The sequence below is a fragment of the Bactrocera dorsalis genome, chromosome 2 (genome assembly GCF_023373825.1).
Source record: "Bactrocera dorsalis isolate Fly_Bdor chromosome 2, ASM2337382v1, whole genome shotgun sequence".
Classification (NCBI taxonomy): Eukaryota; Metazoa; Arthropoda; class Insecta; order Diptera; family Tephritidae; genus Bactrocera; species Bactrocera dorsalis.
The window spans coordinates 71,126,912-71,143,402 of NC_064304.1; the positions used below are offsets into that span (position 1 = coordinate 71,126,912).

General features: G+C 41.2%; 1 protein-coding gene across 1 annotated transcript; it reads left to right on the forward strand.

Moving 5' to 3' along the window:
* Positions 1-4,109: 4,109 nt before the first annotated feature.
* LOC125776728 (uncharacterized) lies at positions 4,110-12,649 on the forward strand. Its single transcript, XM_049450279.1, has 2 exons — positions 4,110-4,438; positions 11,888-12,649. Exons 1-2 carry the CDS (start codon positions 4,415-4,417, stop codon positions 12,485-12,487), a joined length of 624 nt encoding a protein of 207 aa, XP_049306236.1. The 5' UTR covers positions 4,110-4,414; the 3' UTR covers positions 12,488-12,649.
* The last annotated feature ends 3,842 nt before the right edge of the window (positions 12,650-16,491 follow it).

Genomic DNA, 16,491 nt, shown 5'->3' on the forward strand with positions numbered 1-16,491 from the left:
AAAACACTACTGGCGCAAAATACCATATTCAGATGGGTCCTAAGTGGACTAGTGGCGCAACCAGTCACAGAAATGACCACTCAAGTTGAGGAAATCTCAAACGAATACCTCAATTTGCAATTGAGAAAATTTTTGGAGTTAGAAAAACTTCTCCCCCCCATTTCAATTAAAACACCAGAAGATCAGTATTGTGAAGACTTTTACAAAGCCACAACTACTCGATCAGATAATGGTCGGTATGTCGTACGAGTACCACTAAAACAACAATTTCCAGACACACTCGCCTTAGGTCACTATTTCACCTCTGCAATACAGCAGTTTGTAAGTATGGAAAAAACCTACTTAGAAAATGTGATTAGACAAGATTATGATGGTGTCTTAGAAGAATACCTCCATTTAGACCACATGGAGGAAGTAAGCCCATGCGAAAAATTCATAAAAGGCAAATATTACTAATTCTACTTGCCACATCATGCAGTGGTAAAGCCTGACAAAAAACCACAAAGGTTACAGTTGTCTTCAATGCCTCACGATCGACTAGCTCGGGGAATTCCCTAAATGATATTCTATTTACGGGACCCACACTCCAACCAGATTTAGTGCTCCTCATATTAAATTGGCGTATATACAAATACGTATTCAATGGGGATGTCGAAAAGATGTATCGACCAATACTCGTACATAAAGATGATCAAGATTTCCAGAGGATTATTTTCCGAAAATCTGCCAATAGTCCACTACACGACTTAAATTGAAAACAGTTACCTTTGGCGTAAACTGTGCCCCATATCTAGTCATTCGTACACTACACAAGTCTTAAAAAAGCAAACGTATGTAGACGATATCCTGTCTGGAAGCCATAGTCTTCCACAAGCACACGAGACCTTATCACAGGTAATAAATGCCCTCAACACCGCAGGGTTTCCGTTAAAAAGGATAACAGCTAATCACCCAAATATTTCAAAAAATATTCCAAAAGACCATTTGTTGGATACTAATTTCCTTATATTCGAAAAGGAAAGTACAACAAAAACACTAGGCATCCAATGGAATGCGATATCTGACAACTTTTCATACACGTCAGAGCCAATGTCCGCATTATCCGCCATAACAAAGAGAAAAATTTTATCCTCGGTGGCAAAACTTTTCCACCCCTCAGGATAGCTTTCGCCAATTATGATACAAGCGAAAATTCTGATACAAGAAATTTAGCTAGACGGAACCGACTGGGACGAACAAGTACCTCTTTGCTTAGAAAAATGGTCCCAGTTCGCTAATAATTTGAACGACATCTCGCAGATACAAATTCCATGGTGGGGAAACTATTCCCCCGAATACAAAGTGGAACTACACGGCTTCTGCGACGCCTCTGAAAAGGTATATTATGCCACTATATATGTGGCGCTCTGCTACTAGCAAAACTAGCTTCAATGGCGCAGACCCACTTAAACATGGTGAAATACAAATTATATTTATGGTCCGATTCCGAGATAGTCCTAGCCTGATTAGAAAAACTACCACATGCGTGGAAAACGTATATTTCTAACTGAACGTCTGAAATACTTAACCTAGTAGGATCAGCCACTTGGCGACACGTAGCCAGTGCTGACAATCTTGCTGATCTAGGTACAAGAGGATGCAAACCTCTGCATCTCGCCACCTCCACCCTCTGGTGGAATGGCCCCCGAAGGTTAACAGAATCTCTCGATTCTTGGCCACAATCGCCCATGCGCAACGTACTTGCCCCAGAGAGTCGAAAAATCGACACTTATCATGCAACACTGGATGACACTGACATCCTTGATCGATTTTCATCGTTCCCCCGAGCCCTCCGGCTAGTTGCCTATATGCTCATGCTTTTAGAGCGGCTTAAACTGAAAGTTAAAGGAGCAACTTAACTCCATTGCGATGCATTGACGTACCAAGACTTTCAAAAAGCAAAGGTCGCTCTTATCGCATCTTCAGCCGCGTTATAGCATTACTAAGAGAATCGAAGCCTATTGATAAAAAGAGCTCACTCTTAGTTCTAAATCCATTTCTAGACACGAAGGGTCTACTTCGTGCGAATGGTCGGCTTGTTAATTCAAACCTAACGTACAATGAACGCCACCCTATAATCATACCAGAGAGGTGTCCGTTTGCCACTTTATTTATTAGATATATCCACATACTGATGCTCCACGCCGAGCATCGTCTCATGCAACATACAGTCCGCCAAGAGCTGTACATACCCCGACTGAAGCCCCAAATAAAGAAGTGCATTTTCATTTGTAAAATCTGCACTATGCATAAGCAGAAAATGTGATCGCAGATTATGGCAGCACTTCCACCTGAACGCTGCAATTTTGATCTGCCTTTCACCACTACAGGAGTAGATTTCCTTTTATGATAAAGGCATCCATGCTAAGGTCTCTTACCCTCATGAAATGCTATGTGGCTGTTTTTGTTTGTTTCACGGTGTTGAGATGAGCTCCAGTCACCCGAACTAATTCAACTCAAGGGCATCACCGATCAGTGAATACAACACTCTCCACATCGACATGTTTATTAGAAAAAAACAGGGCATCACTGACCAGTGAATACAACACTCTCCACATCAACGCGTTAACCAAACGGTTTTTGTTCCAGTTTTCATCTTATACCAACGAGAAGGTGACGCTGTGCTTTTTTTCGTTCTACACAGTTCGAGAAGTCACGTTAGCCGCTATACACGCGCCCGCAACGTCTTTTTAAAAACCATTTTTGAACTTTGCAATTTTGGCATCCTCCGGTCTTTTTATATAAATAATCGAGTCGTTCGGCGTTTGTAACATTTCATTTTTTTCTATAACTTGCGTTTTACACCAAAATCATAATCTGATTAAATTGATAAGTGCTTATGTGAAGTAATCGAAGCAATACCCGTTTATCCAACGGCGTTTGTAACATTTCATGTTTTCCTATAACTCTTGCGTTAAAAATTGTTAAACAACACCGAAGTTATGAGATAGTTCTAAGTGAGCCGATCTAGTGCGTTGATTGAAATGTATTTCTAAAAAATTCTGTATCTCAATATTCCACTTTACCTATATACAATAATATTAAGTGTATTTTTGCTAAATAAATAAGTAAAAATTATATTTGAATGTACATGAAACATAAAAAATTATATATACACCTATGCATACATGAACAATATTAGTTTGTGCCTTTTTCGCTAATTCAATAAAAAAGTTAAATAAACAAGCAAATTCAAATTTACTCGAATCTGTGCCCGTAAGAGAAATTGACGTATTATAACTAAAGGTAAAGTGCGGCGCTTAGTGAAGATTCAATAATTCGTGAAACTGAAAAGTAAATAGTAATATATACGTCCTTTTACATTTATTTACAATTGTTAATAACTGATAAGTAAACATGGTCCTTCGAGGAAAAAAGAACGGCACTATGGCGGAAAATTAAAATAAAAACGTTTAAAAAGTGAATAGTGGAAATTCTTGGCGTACGGTAAAACAAATTAAAATCAAAGCGGTTCAAAAATAGTGGAAATTCTTGGCGTGCGGTAAAACAAATTAAAATAAAAACGTTTAAAAAGTGAATAGGGGAAATTCTTGGCGTGCGGTAAAACAAATTAAACCCAAAACGGTTAAAAAGTGAATAGTGGAAATACATACATATACATAGATAAAAACAGTTACAACTTTTACACAGAAGATAAAGATTTTCGGAAAGGTGCAGTGACGAAGTGAACACATATACACATATATTATGCAATCGTAAAAAAAAAAAAAAAAAAAACCGACAAGTGATTCGGCTGATAGCGCGGCGTGTAGCAGATTTCCACATAAATTTGTGTACTTATTTTTCTGCAAAGGCAAACAGAAGCAGTTCACTTGTAAAATCAATTAGTTTTTACAAATACGTAGAAAACGAAAACGTATTGCAACAAATTTTTATTTTACGAAGTGGAAACATAAAGAGTCACATATACAGTGCATACAGATTACAACAACATTTTTTAATAAATTCCAAAGCAAATGAAAATGGTGTAAATGTGAAGTGAAAGAATATAACAAAAAGCAACAAAGCAAAAGCAGTGAAGATTTTGTATGTGACTAGTTTCTCCAATGTTTTCTGCCCCCTTACCTATTATTGGTGTTGGAAAATAATTATCGATATTAATGTGAAATAACCCTGCAAGACGGGTAGCTGTTAGCAAACGTGGAAATATTGATACTATACGATCAAAAAACAAACGGGCGTGCAACTAACATATAATGGAAAGAAACTCAATCTAAACGGGCGCGGAAAAAGAAAAAAAAAAACAGTAAAATAAAATAAAAATAAAAATAAATAATAAAAGTAATTAAATACATCAAACAACAAATACACCGGACCCAACCTGCGAAGACAAGAGGAGGACATCAACCCCTATATGGAAACATTTACACCCCCCAAAGTGAGTCGTATCGATTCCTACTAGTATCTTAGCACTTTATATATGTATGTATGTTTGAAGCCCATATTGGCAATACTAGTTCAAAGTATTTCAAAGCGGTTGTGTAAAACAAAAAAAAAAAAAAGAGATACACAGATGTATACATACCGACTAAATACACAAAATAAAATCAAACATACATAGTTATTCTATATACGTACCTTACCATATATTACAAGTACATATATTTAACAAAATATAAATAAAAATTTATAGTAACATATATTTGGGGTACTCACAACCCGTCGTAAAGCATCAAAAAAATCGTAAAATTATACAGTTTTACACTGGTTTAAAAAAAAAAAAAAATTTTGTTGGGTTTCATACCAAAATGAGTTCACACATTTACAATTCTCGATGATATGTTTTCGAATCATTATAACTTATAACTCTAGGAGACTTGTGAAAACCCTAATTATCGATACTAAAAATTTTGACATCTATACGTACATACAATTATATATATATATATATATACATAGATAAATAAATAAATATTTTCATACGTACTAATCTGTACATGCTCACATAGTACGTACTTTATTCAAAGTGACCGCTTTAACGAGTACACAAACAGGGACAGTCAGAAAAGTCCGCATATATATAATATATAAAGTTTAAAACCAAACTGCATACAACCGCTTAAACGCTAAATCTGAAAAACGCGTATTTTATTACTTTCAACAGAAATTAAAGCTCTTATCGACGCGAAAGCGCTTTACGGTTCTCTAAATTTATTCGTTTGCTTTAAATCAGAATATTGTATATAACGGGTGATTTTTTTGAGGTTAGGATTTTCATGCATTAGTATTTGACAGATCACGTGGGATTTCAGACATGGTGTCAAAGAGAAAGATGCTCAGTATGCTTTGACATTTCATCATGAATAGACTTACTAACGAGCAACGCTTGCAAATCATTGAATTTTATTACCAAAATCAGTGTTCGGTTCGAAATGTGAAACCCGCTTTTTTATCGACAAATTTTGTTCAGCGATGAGGCTCATTTCTGGTTGAATGGCTACGTAAATAAGCAAAATTGCCGCATTTGGGGTGAAGAGCAACCAGAAGCCGTTCAAGAACTGCCCATGCATCCCGAAAAATGCACTGTTTGGTGTGGTTTGTACGCTGGTGGAATCATTGGACCGTATTTTTTCAAAGATGCTGTTGGACGCAACGTTACGGTGAATGGCGATCGCTATCGTTCGATGCTAACAAACTTTTTGTTGCCAAAAATGGAAGAACTGAACTTGGTTGACATGTGGTTTCAACAAGATGGCGCTACATGCCACACAGCTCGCGATTCTATGGCCATTTTGAAGGAAAACTTCGGACAACAATTCATCTCAAGAAATGGACCCGTAAGTTGGCCACCAAGATCATGCGATTTAACGCCTTTAGACTATTTTTTGTGGGGCTACGTCAAGTCTAAAGTCTACAGAAATAAGCCAGCAACTATTCCAGCTTTGGAAGACAACATTTCCGAAGAAATTCGGGCTATTCCGGCCGAAATGCTCGAAAAAGTTGCCCAAAATTGGACTTTCCGAATGGACCACCTAAGACGCAGCCGCGGTCAACATTTAAATGAAATTATCTTCAAAAAGTAAATGTCATGAACCAATCTAACGTTTCAAATAAAGAACCGATGAGATTTTGCAAATTTTATGCGTTTTTTTTTTAAAAAAAGTTATCAAGCTCTTAAAAAATTACCCTTTATATACATATATTACCATTTTTCATCTAAATGAACACAGATTCAAAGGAATCTAAGGCTCATCAATTTCTAAAAATACCAAAAATGATTTCGGATGAAAAAAGTCCATGTACACCGGCAGAAGCTACACGCTCGAAGCAAGGTGCTACAAAACAAAAACGGGGTAAAGACGTCTCGTACGCTAAATTTTTATCAGAGAGTGACAGCTTAATACGATACTGCACTCGATTCTCATCTTCGCCGATTCTAGATAATTCTGAATCGGTACTAGAAATCAAGAATCAAAACCTTGACAATTTTTGGACACGTCTCCAAGCGGCCTATGACGCCATTGTAGAAACGGATGATTCGGATCTTCCGGAAAATTTCAAAACCTCGGCTTACTCCAAATATGAAAATTGTCTTGACCAATATGAAGAGACAAAAGCCATGATCTCTGATCAATTAAAATTAACAAGGTCAATCGCACCAAATCCACAACTGAGAGTAGAGTTACCACAAACACAGGCCCAAGAGGCAAGTTCAGGTATTCACCTCAAAGTGCCAGCATGTGACACAGAAATTTTTCATGGGGGTTATGAACAATGGCCGTCCTTCCGGGACATGTTCACCGCCGTTTACATAAACCACCCAAAGTTATCTAATGCACAAAAATTGTATCACCTCCGATACAAAACAAAAGGTCAAGCAGGCGTCATAGTAAAACAGTTCGCTCTTAATGACAACAATTTCAATTTAGCTTGGGAAGCTTTAAAAGAACGATACGAGAATGAAAGAATACTGGTCGACAGACAAGTGACCATATTAATGAATTTACCAAAAATTCAGAGAGAAACAAGTGAAGAATTCATAAAACTTCAATCCACTGTTTCGAATTGTTTGTCGGTTCTAACGACACAAAAAATTCCCACTGACAATTGGGACCCCATACTGGTAAACATATGCTCCGCGGCATTACCAGAAAAATCGTTGCTTTTGTGGGAGCAATCGCTCTCCTCGCGAAGAAAGTGCCCAACGTGGCAACAGATGAAAGATTTCCTAACTACCCAATATGAAATCGCGGAACGGGTAGATAAAAAAATGGTCAGAACTAAAAACGTTCAACATGACCTAAATCGCAGCTTCATGCGACCCCAAGCTAATAACAAGAACAATTTAAATCGTAGTTTTTTCAAAACGCAATCGTTCACTTCCGAACAAAACAATCATACGTCATGCGAACTATGCACAGGAGGGCATAAACTCAAATCTTGCGATAAGTTTAAAAAATTGAATATTAATGAAAGGAACAACTTTGTCAGATCAAAAAGACTCTGCACAAATTGTTTGTCCCATTCTCACAATCTAAATAATTGCGAAAGCAAATTCAATTGCGTATATTGCCACAAAAGGCATCACTCAATGTTGCACTTCAATAATTTCTCCAAAACACCCCAAACTAGCGCTTTCCCAAAAAGAGCCACGGGTTTAGTTGCAACCGCAACTCCCGAATCTCAAAATTCCGAAGTATGCCAAGAAACCCCTTGCTGCTCAAAGGCGGTAAAAACTCAAACGCTACACAGCGAAAATCAAAGTAGGGTACTACTACCCACAGCAGTCGTCTCCATCGAACATCGAGGAGAACTGTTTAAGCTCAGAGCCCTAATAGACCAAGGATCACAACGATCTTTCATAGCGTCTAGGGCACAAAATAGGCTAAAACTGCCAACAAAACAAGCCAACTTTGAAATTACGGGAATGGGCGGACGAGTAGTACAAAACTCAAGTAAAATCTGTCCCATTACCCTAATTTCCCCCCAAGCGGATAAGCGCATTCAAGCAGATGCAATAGTCTTACCGCAACTAACCAATATGTTACAAAGCTATCACATAAATAGCAAGCAATGGCACAAGGTTACACACCTAAAGCTAGCAGATCCCAACTGCAACACCACCGCTCAAATAGACCTTCTATTAGGCAGCGATCTCATATCGCAAATTATACTAGAGGGTGTTGAGAAAATTTCTAAAACACTACTGGCGCAAAATACCATTTTCGGATGGGTCCTAAGTGGACTAGTTGCGGAACCAGTCACAGCAATGACAACTCAAGTTGAGGAAATCTCAAACGAGTACCTCAATTCACAATTGAGAAAGTTTTGGGAGTTAGAAGAACTCCCCTCCATTTCAATTACAACACCAGAAGATCAGTATTGTGAAGACTTTTACAAAGCCACAACTACTCGATCAGCTAATGGTCGGTATGTCGTCCGACTACCACTAAGACAACAATTTCCAGACACACTCGCCTTAGGTCACTCTCGCACCTCTGCAATGCAGCAGTTTCTAAGTATGGAAAAAAACCTACTTAGAAAAGGGGAGCTAAAACAAGATTATGATGGTGTCTTGGAAGAATATCTTCATTTAAATCACATGGAGGAAGTAAGCCCATGTGAAAAAATCATAAGAGGCAAATATTACTCTTTCTACTTGCCACATCATGCAGTAGTAAAGCCCGAGAAAAAAACAACCAAAGTTCGAGTTGTCTTCAATGCCTCAAGAACCACTAGCTCGGGGAACTCCCTAAACGATATCCTGTTTACGGGACCCACGCTCCAACCTGATTTAATGCTGCTTATTCTAAACTGGCGTAGTTTCAAATACGTATTCAACGGGGACGTCGAAAAAATGTATAGACAAATAGTCGTACATAAAGACGATCAAGATTTTCAGCGCATTATTTTCCGAAAATCCCCCAATAGTCCACTTCGCGACTTCAAGTTAAAAACAGTTACCTTTGGCGTAAACTGTGCCCCATATCTAGCCATCCGTACACTCCACGAACTGGCAGAAGACACAAAGTCAGAATTTCCTCTGGCAACAAAAATCTTAAAAACACAAACGTATGTAGACGATATTCTGTCTGGGAGCCACAGCCTCTCACAAGCATACGAGTCCTTATCACAAGTGACAAAGGCCCTCAACACAGCAGGGTTCCCCCTAAAAAAGATTACGGCAAATCACCCAAATATATTAAAAGACATACCAAAAGAAAATTTGTTGGATACTAATTTCCTCATATTCGAAGAGGAAAGTACCACAAAAACTCTAGGCATCCAATGGAATGCGGTATCGGACCAGTTTTCCTATACGACCGAGTCCATATCCGCATTATCCGCCGTTACAAAACGCCAAATTCTCTCTTCTGTGGCAAAACTTTTTGACCCCGCAGGATGGCTTTCGCCAATTATGATACAAGCCAAAATCCTGATACAAGAACTATGGCTAGATGGTACCGACTGGGACGAGCAAGTAAAACCACTTCGTCTAGAAAAGTGGTCCCAGTTCGCGAGTAATCTGAACGACATCTCGCAGATACAAATTCCACGGTGGGTAAACTATTCTCCCGAATACAAAGTGGAACTACATGGCTTCTGTGACGCCTCTGAAAAGGCATATTGTGCCACCATATATGTGCGCACACAAAGCGATACCGCAACCACAAGCCACTTATTAGTGGCAAAAGCAAAAGTTGCGCCTCTAAAAACGGTAAGTCTACCACGACTTGAACTATGCGGCGCCCTGCTACTAGCAAAACTAGTTTCCATGGTGCAGACCCACTTAGACATGGCAAAATACAAGCTATATCTCTGGTCTGATTCCGAAATAGTCCTAGCCTGGTTGGAAAAACCCCCACATGCGTGGAAAACATATATTTCCAACAGAACGTCTCAAATACTTGACCTAGTAGGAGCAGCCACTTGGCGACACGTAGCCAGTGCTGACAATCCTGCCGATCTAGGTACAAGAGGGTGCAAACCCCTGCACCTGGCCACCACCACGCTCTGGTGGAATGGCCCTCGATGGCTAGCAGAATCTTCCGATTCTTGGCCACAATCGCCGCTGCGCAACATAATTGCGCCCGAGAGTCGAAAAATCCACACCTACTACACAATCTTGGAGGATAATGACATCCTTGAACGATTTTCATCGTTCCCCCGAGCCCTCAGAGTCGTCGCCTATATGCTCCAGTTCATAGAGCGACTTAAACATAAACTGAAAGGAGCAACTTACCCCCAATGCGATACATTGACGCACCAAGCCTTACAAAAGGCAAAGGTCGCTCTTATCGCATCAACTCAAACGCGCTACTTCAGCCGCGACATAGCATCACTAAGAGAATCGAAGCCGATTGATAAAAAAAGCTCCCTCTTAGTGCTAACCCCGTTCCTAGACACGAAAGGGCTGCTTCGGGCCAGTGGTCGGCTTGCCTATTCAAGCCTAACATACAACGAGCGCCACCCTATAATAATACCTGAGAAATCTCCATTTGCCACATTATTCCTACATTACATCCACATATTAATGCTACACGCCGAAAACCGTCTCATGCAGCATGTGGTACGACAGGAATATTACATTCCACGTTTGAAGCCCCAAATCAAGAAATGCATTTTCAGGTGCAAGATCTGCACTATGCATAAACAGAAAATGCGAACACAGATTATGGCAGCACTTCCACCGGAACGCTGCAACTTTGCTCCGCCTTTTACCACTACAGGTGTAGATTTTGCTGGTCCTTTCCAGATAAAGGCTTCCATGCTAAGATCTCCTACCCTCATGAAAGGCTATGTGGCTGTTTTTGTCTGTTTCACAACAAAAGCAGTACACCTGGAGCTATGTACTAATCTGACCAGGGAGGCTTTTCTTGCCGCATTTGCTCGCTTCGTCGCAAGACGTGGCTTTCCTTCAAAAATCATGAGCGATAATGGCAAAACATTTATTGGAGCCCAAAGAGCTACCGAGAAACAGTTTGTGGAGTTCATGAAACAAGTCTCACCTGACATTGTTCAAAAATACGCCCCTCAAGGTATAAACTGGCAATTCATCCCCCCAAGCGCTCCTCATATGGGTGGTTTATGGGAATCAGCGGTAAAGAGCTTTAAATCTCATTTCAAGAAGCTCGCTGGCAACCTCAAATTCAATTATGAAGAATTCACGACATTGTTAACCAGAATCGAAGCCGTTCTCAACTCACGGCCTCTCGCTGTACTCTCGCAAGACCCCTCCGACTTTGCTGCCCTTACCCCAGGGCATTTTCTTAAAGGAGCGCCCATTCTGGCCACACCTGAGCCAGGCGTGGAGTCGCTTTCCTTATTAAACCGATGGGAACGAATTAAAATTCTCCATCATAATTTTAGCCGACGATGGAAAGAAGAGTATTTAAAAGACCTTCACAAGAGGTATAAATGGAAAATCCCAGAACGGGCTCCAATGCTTGGAGATTGTGTCCTAATTCACGACGATTGTCTCCCCCCCACAGAATGGCGGCTTGGCCGCATTGAGAAACTTCACTACGGTTCTGACGGTCACATCCGGGTGGTTGATCTCCGTACGCAAAACGGAACGCTAACCCGGCCGCTTGTAAAATTATGTTTCTTACCAACTGCCGCCACTTACGAAAACGCAAGTAATAACCCTGCCTAAACTGATCCGAAAGTTCGGGAAAAAGAAAATAAATTAATAATCTCATTAAGAAAACAAAAAAAAAAAAAATGATTACAATAAGCTTCAAGCCGTAAGACAAACGTAGACCTACATATATATCGCAACCCCATAGACGGACGATCATTTAGTCATGCGCCCTCACGTGGCATCCTGTTCATGCACGCTTACAGGCAATCAACTTATAACCATTACGATTTTCTCTTTCCACAGATCGATATGGATACACCGGTAACCCCCACGCCAACTCTCCGGTCGGCTGTTACTGTGCCTCGCTCCGGAACTGTCCCAGTAGCAGCGCCCCGAACCAACTCGGCAGCAAGGGCGCCAACCGTGGCACGAAGCTCAACACGCGCATCACCGACGCCGGCGCCTCCGAAACCGCAACGCACCAGATGTCCGCTCTGTTGCCGCTCTCATAGGCTGCAGCATTGCTCTATTTTCAAGGGGATGTTACCCGTACAACGCCAGAAGGTGGCACAGGCACATGGCCATTGTTTAAACTGCTTGGCCCAGTCACACGCCACGCTGGAATGCGAATCCGATACTTTGTGCCGGTTGTGTGCAAGACCGCATCATACGTTACTCCACCGGAACGCCGGACATCCTGGCTCACCAACTGTACTCCGCCGCCGTACGGCCCCCCGACGATCGCAGCCTAACCGCGTGGCACGGCAACCAGAAGCGGGTTGGTCCTGGCGCCCCCTCAATACGACCTCCACGCGCAGCCAAATAAGGCCACAACCTCACCGCCCCACCGGCCTGAGCGGCGTTGTAGCTACGTTACAGGCACTACAGCGTCTACTAGGCTAGTACTCGCCTAGGGGGGGCAGGATGTTGAGATGAGCTCCAGTCACCCGAACTAATTCAACTCAAGGGCATCACCGATCAGTGAATACAACACTCTCCACATCGACATGTTTATTAGAAAAAAACAGGGCATCACTGACCAGTGAATACAACACTCTCCACATCAACGCGTTAACCAAACGGTTTTTGTTCCAGTTTTCATCTTATACCAACGAGAAGGTGACGCTGTGCTTTTTTTTCGTTCTACACAGTTCGAGAAGTCACGTTAGCCGCTACACACGCGCCCGCACCGTCTTTTTAAAAACCATTTTTGAACTTTGCAATTTTGGCATCCTCCGGTCTTTTTATATAAATAATCGAGTCGTTCGGCGTTTGTAACATTTCATTTTTTTCTATAACTTGCGTTTTACACCAAAATCATAATCTGATTAAATTGATAAGTGCTTATGTGAAGTAATCGAAGCAATACCCGTTTATCCAACGGCGTTTGTAACATTTCACTTTTTCCTATAACTCTTGCGTTAAAAATTGTTAAACAACACCGAAGTTATGAGATAGTTCTAAGTGAGCCGATCTAGTGCGTTGATTGAAATGTATTTCTAAAAAATTCTGTATCTCAATATTCCACTTTACCTATATACAATAATATTAAGTGTATTTTTGCTAAATAAATAAGTAAAAATTATATTTGAATGTACATGAAACATAAAAAATTATATATACACCTATGCATACATGAACAATATTAGTTTGTGCCTTTTTCGCTAATTCAATAAAAAAGTTAAATAAACAAGCAAATTCAAATTTACTCGAATCTGTGCCCGTAAGAGAAATTGACGTATTATAACTAAAGGTAAAGTGCGGCGCTTAGTGAAGATTCAATAATTCGTGAAACTGAAAAGTAAATAGTAATATATACGTCCTTTTACATTTATTTACAATTGTTAATAACTGATAAGTAAACACACGGCAAAAGCAGTACACCTTGAGCTATGTACGAATCTGATGACGGAGGCTTTTCTTGCGGCTTTTGCTCGTTTCGTCGTACGACGAGGCTTTCCATAAAAAATCATGAGCGATAATGGTAAAACTTTTATCGGAGCTCAAAGAGCTACCAAAAGATAGTTTGTGGAGTTCACAAAACAAGTCTCACCTGACATTGTCCAAAAATACGCGCCTCAAGGAAATTTATTCCTCCAAGCGCCCCTCATATTACTCACGGCCTCTCGCTGCACTCTCGCAAGATCCCTCAGACTTTACTGCCCTCACGCCAGGGCATTTTCTTAAAGGAGCGCTCATTCTGGCCACACCTAAGCCAGGCGTGGAGTCGTTTTCCTTATCAAGCCGTTGGGAAAGACTTGAAATTCTCCATCATGGCTTCAGTCGCGGATGAAAAGATGATTATTTAAAGGACTTCCACAGAAGGTACCGATGCGCCTAAGCTTGCAGATTGTGTCTTAATCAGTGACGATTGTCTCCTCCTACTGAATGGCAGCGTGGCCGCATAAAGAAACTCTACTATAGCTCTGATGGTCATATTACACAAATGGGAACACTAACCAGGCTGCTCGTTAAGCTATGCCTTTTGCCAACCGCTGATAAAACCGAAAAGTAAACCGAAAATAAAGAAACCGCGCGCTATGTCGCCGCCGACATCGATTGCCACATTGTGGCATTTTCAAGCATATAACACCTCAGCAACGCCAGCAGTCATTGTTTGAATTGTCTGGCGCCTACCCATCTAACGTGCGAATGCACCACCGGGTATCTGTGCCAGGTTTGTATGGGTCACCATCACACGCTGCTACACCGCACTGCCGGACCCGACGTAGAGCGTCATCATGCCCCCGGGGTCGTAATGCCAGCCGACGACACCCGCGACCGCAACCTCGAAGGCAAGCCTTCCTTCCGTATCGGAGGCGTCATCCTAGGCCGCAAGCCCGCCGTACGACAGGCCTCAGCAACGTTGTAGCGACTCTACAACAACTACAGAGGCTACTATGCTAAATACTCGCCTAGGGCGGCCAGGATGTATAAATGAGCATTCTCACCCGACATCCACACATACACCACACCACATCAACTCAACCTCCTAACACTGACACGCAGCTTCACCATACCCACCATCAGCGCTTACAACCCACATTTTTTACTTTTTTAATAAACCCCATTGGGACATTCCCCATTTGGTCAACCTTACGCGTGTGCATATACACTATCGATTATTTCGTTCGGAAAACTAGTGGTGGTGTAAAAGGTGAGTGCGGATATTTTACACTCGTTTTTAAAAAAATTACGTAGACATCGGGAAACGAGATGTCTCGCTTTTAATGATTTAGGTCATATGAAACAACACATTTTTGAGACGCTAAAATCGACGAAAAATAAAAAAACATCCCACAAAAGTAAGTATAGTATGGTATGTAAAACACATCGAGTAAGGAGCGAAGCACGATATACATACATGCAAATTCTGTGAAGTATCATTACACAAAGGAAGCTGTTTCACCAAATATCATACCAAAAACCAATACTAATAATACTTATGTACAACATCTAAAAATTTCAATACAATACGAGTATATTACTTAATTACACAAATAATAACCGCAGTTTTAATTCACACACCGAAATAGTTTGTTAAATTCTGTAATATGGCATTATTGGTGAATGTGTTGACTTGAAGTCACGAAAATTTCCAAAAAAAAAATATTTTCAAAGTTATAGTTGTTTGTGTTGACCCTGTTCCAAAAAAAGGTACTTGCGGTCACAGTCATAAGTCCTTGGAGATTCATCTAAAATCAATCGAACAAAAAAAAAATAGTTTTATAAATAAGTAGATAATCCTGGGCCTGATCAGAGAATAGTTTGAAGATCTTACACTTAACAAAAATGCAAAAAAAAAACTTGTGTTTTGAAAATTCTGACTACCCCTAACCTCTTAAGAGCGAACTGTTTGACTCTTTCGGCTGCTTGAGCTTTGGTTTTTTATCTGATCCGGTCCCTTAATTGGGAAGGTGCCGCTGCCCAGCTGGTTGATGTCCTCGTGAAAATAAAGGCTGACATCACCGCCGTCCAAGAAATGCGATGGACGGGACAAGGACAGAGACGAGTAGGTCCTTGTGACATTTACTATAGTGGCCATATAAAGGAGCGCAAGTTTGGTGTTGGATTCGTGGTGGGAGAGAGACTCCGTCGGCGAGTACTATCATTCACTCCGGAGAATGAACGTCTAGCCACAATCCGTATCAAAGCGAGGTTCTTCAACATATCGTTGATTTGCGCCCACGCCCCGACGGAAGAGAAGGACGATGTGACCAAAGATGCCTTTTATGAGAGCTTGGAGCGCACTTATGAGAGATGCCCCCGCCACGATGTCAAAATCGTGCTTGGCGACTTCAACACCAGGGTGGGCAAAGAAGGTATCTTTGGCACTACGGTCAGTAAATTCAGCCTCCACGAGGAAACATCCCCAAATGGGTTGAGGCTGATCGACTTCGCCGGGGCCCGAAATATGGTTATCTGTAGTACTAGATTCCAGCATAAGAAAATACATCAAGCTACCTGGCTGTCTCCGGTTCGAAAAACCTCCAACAAGATCGATCATGTTGTGATAGACGGAAGACACGTCTCCAGTGTTTTAGATGTGCGTGCGCTCCGAGGTCCTAACATCGACTCGGACCACTATATTGTTGCAGCCAAAATTCGCACCCGCCTCTGTGCAGCAAAAAACGCACGCCAACAAACACAAGGAAGGTTCGATGTCGAGAAGCTGCAATCACAACAGACAGCCGAAAGATTTTCTACTCGGCTTGAACTCTTGCTCTCTGAGAGCACTCGTCAACAACTCGGTAGAAGGGAACTGTGGGACGGCATTTCAAACTCCTTACGTACAGCTGCAACCGAAACTATTGGTTTTCGGAAAGTGCAAAAGAACAGCTGGTACGACGAGGAGTGCCGTGTCGCAGCGGAGAGAAAACAGGCTGCCTACCTCGCAACGTTACGAT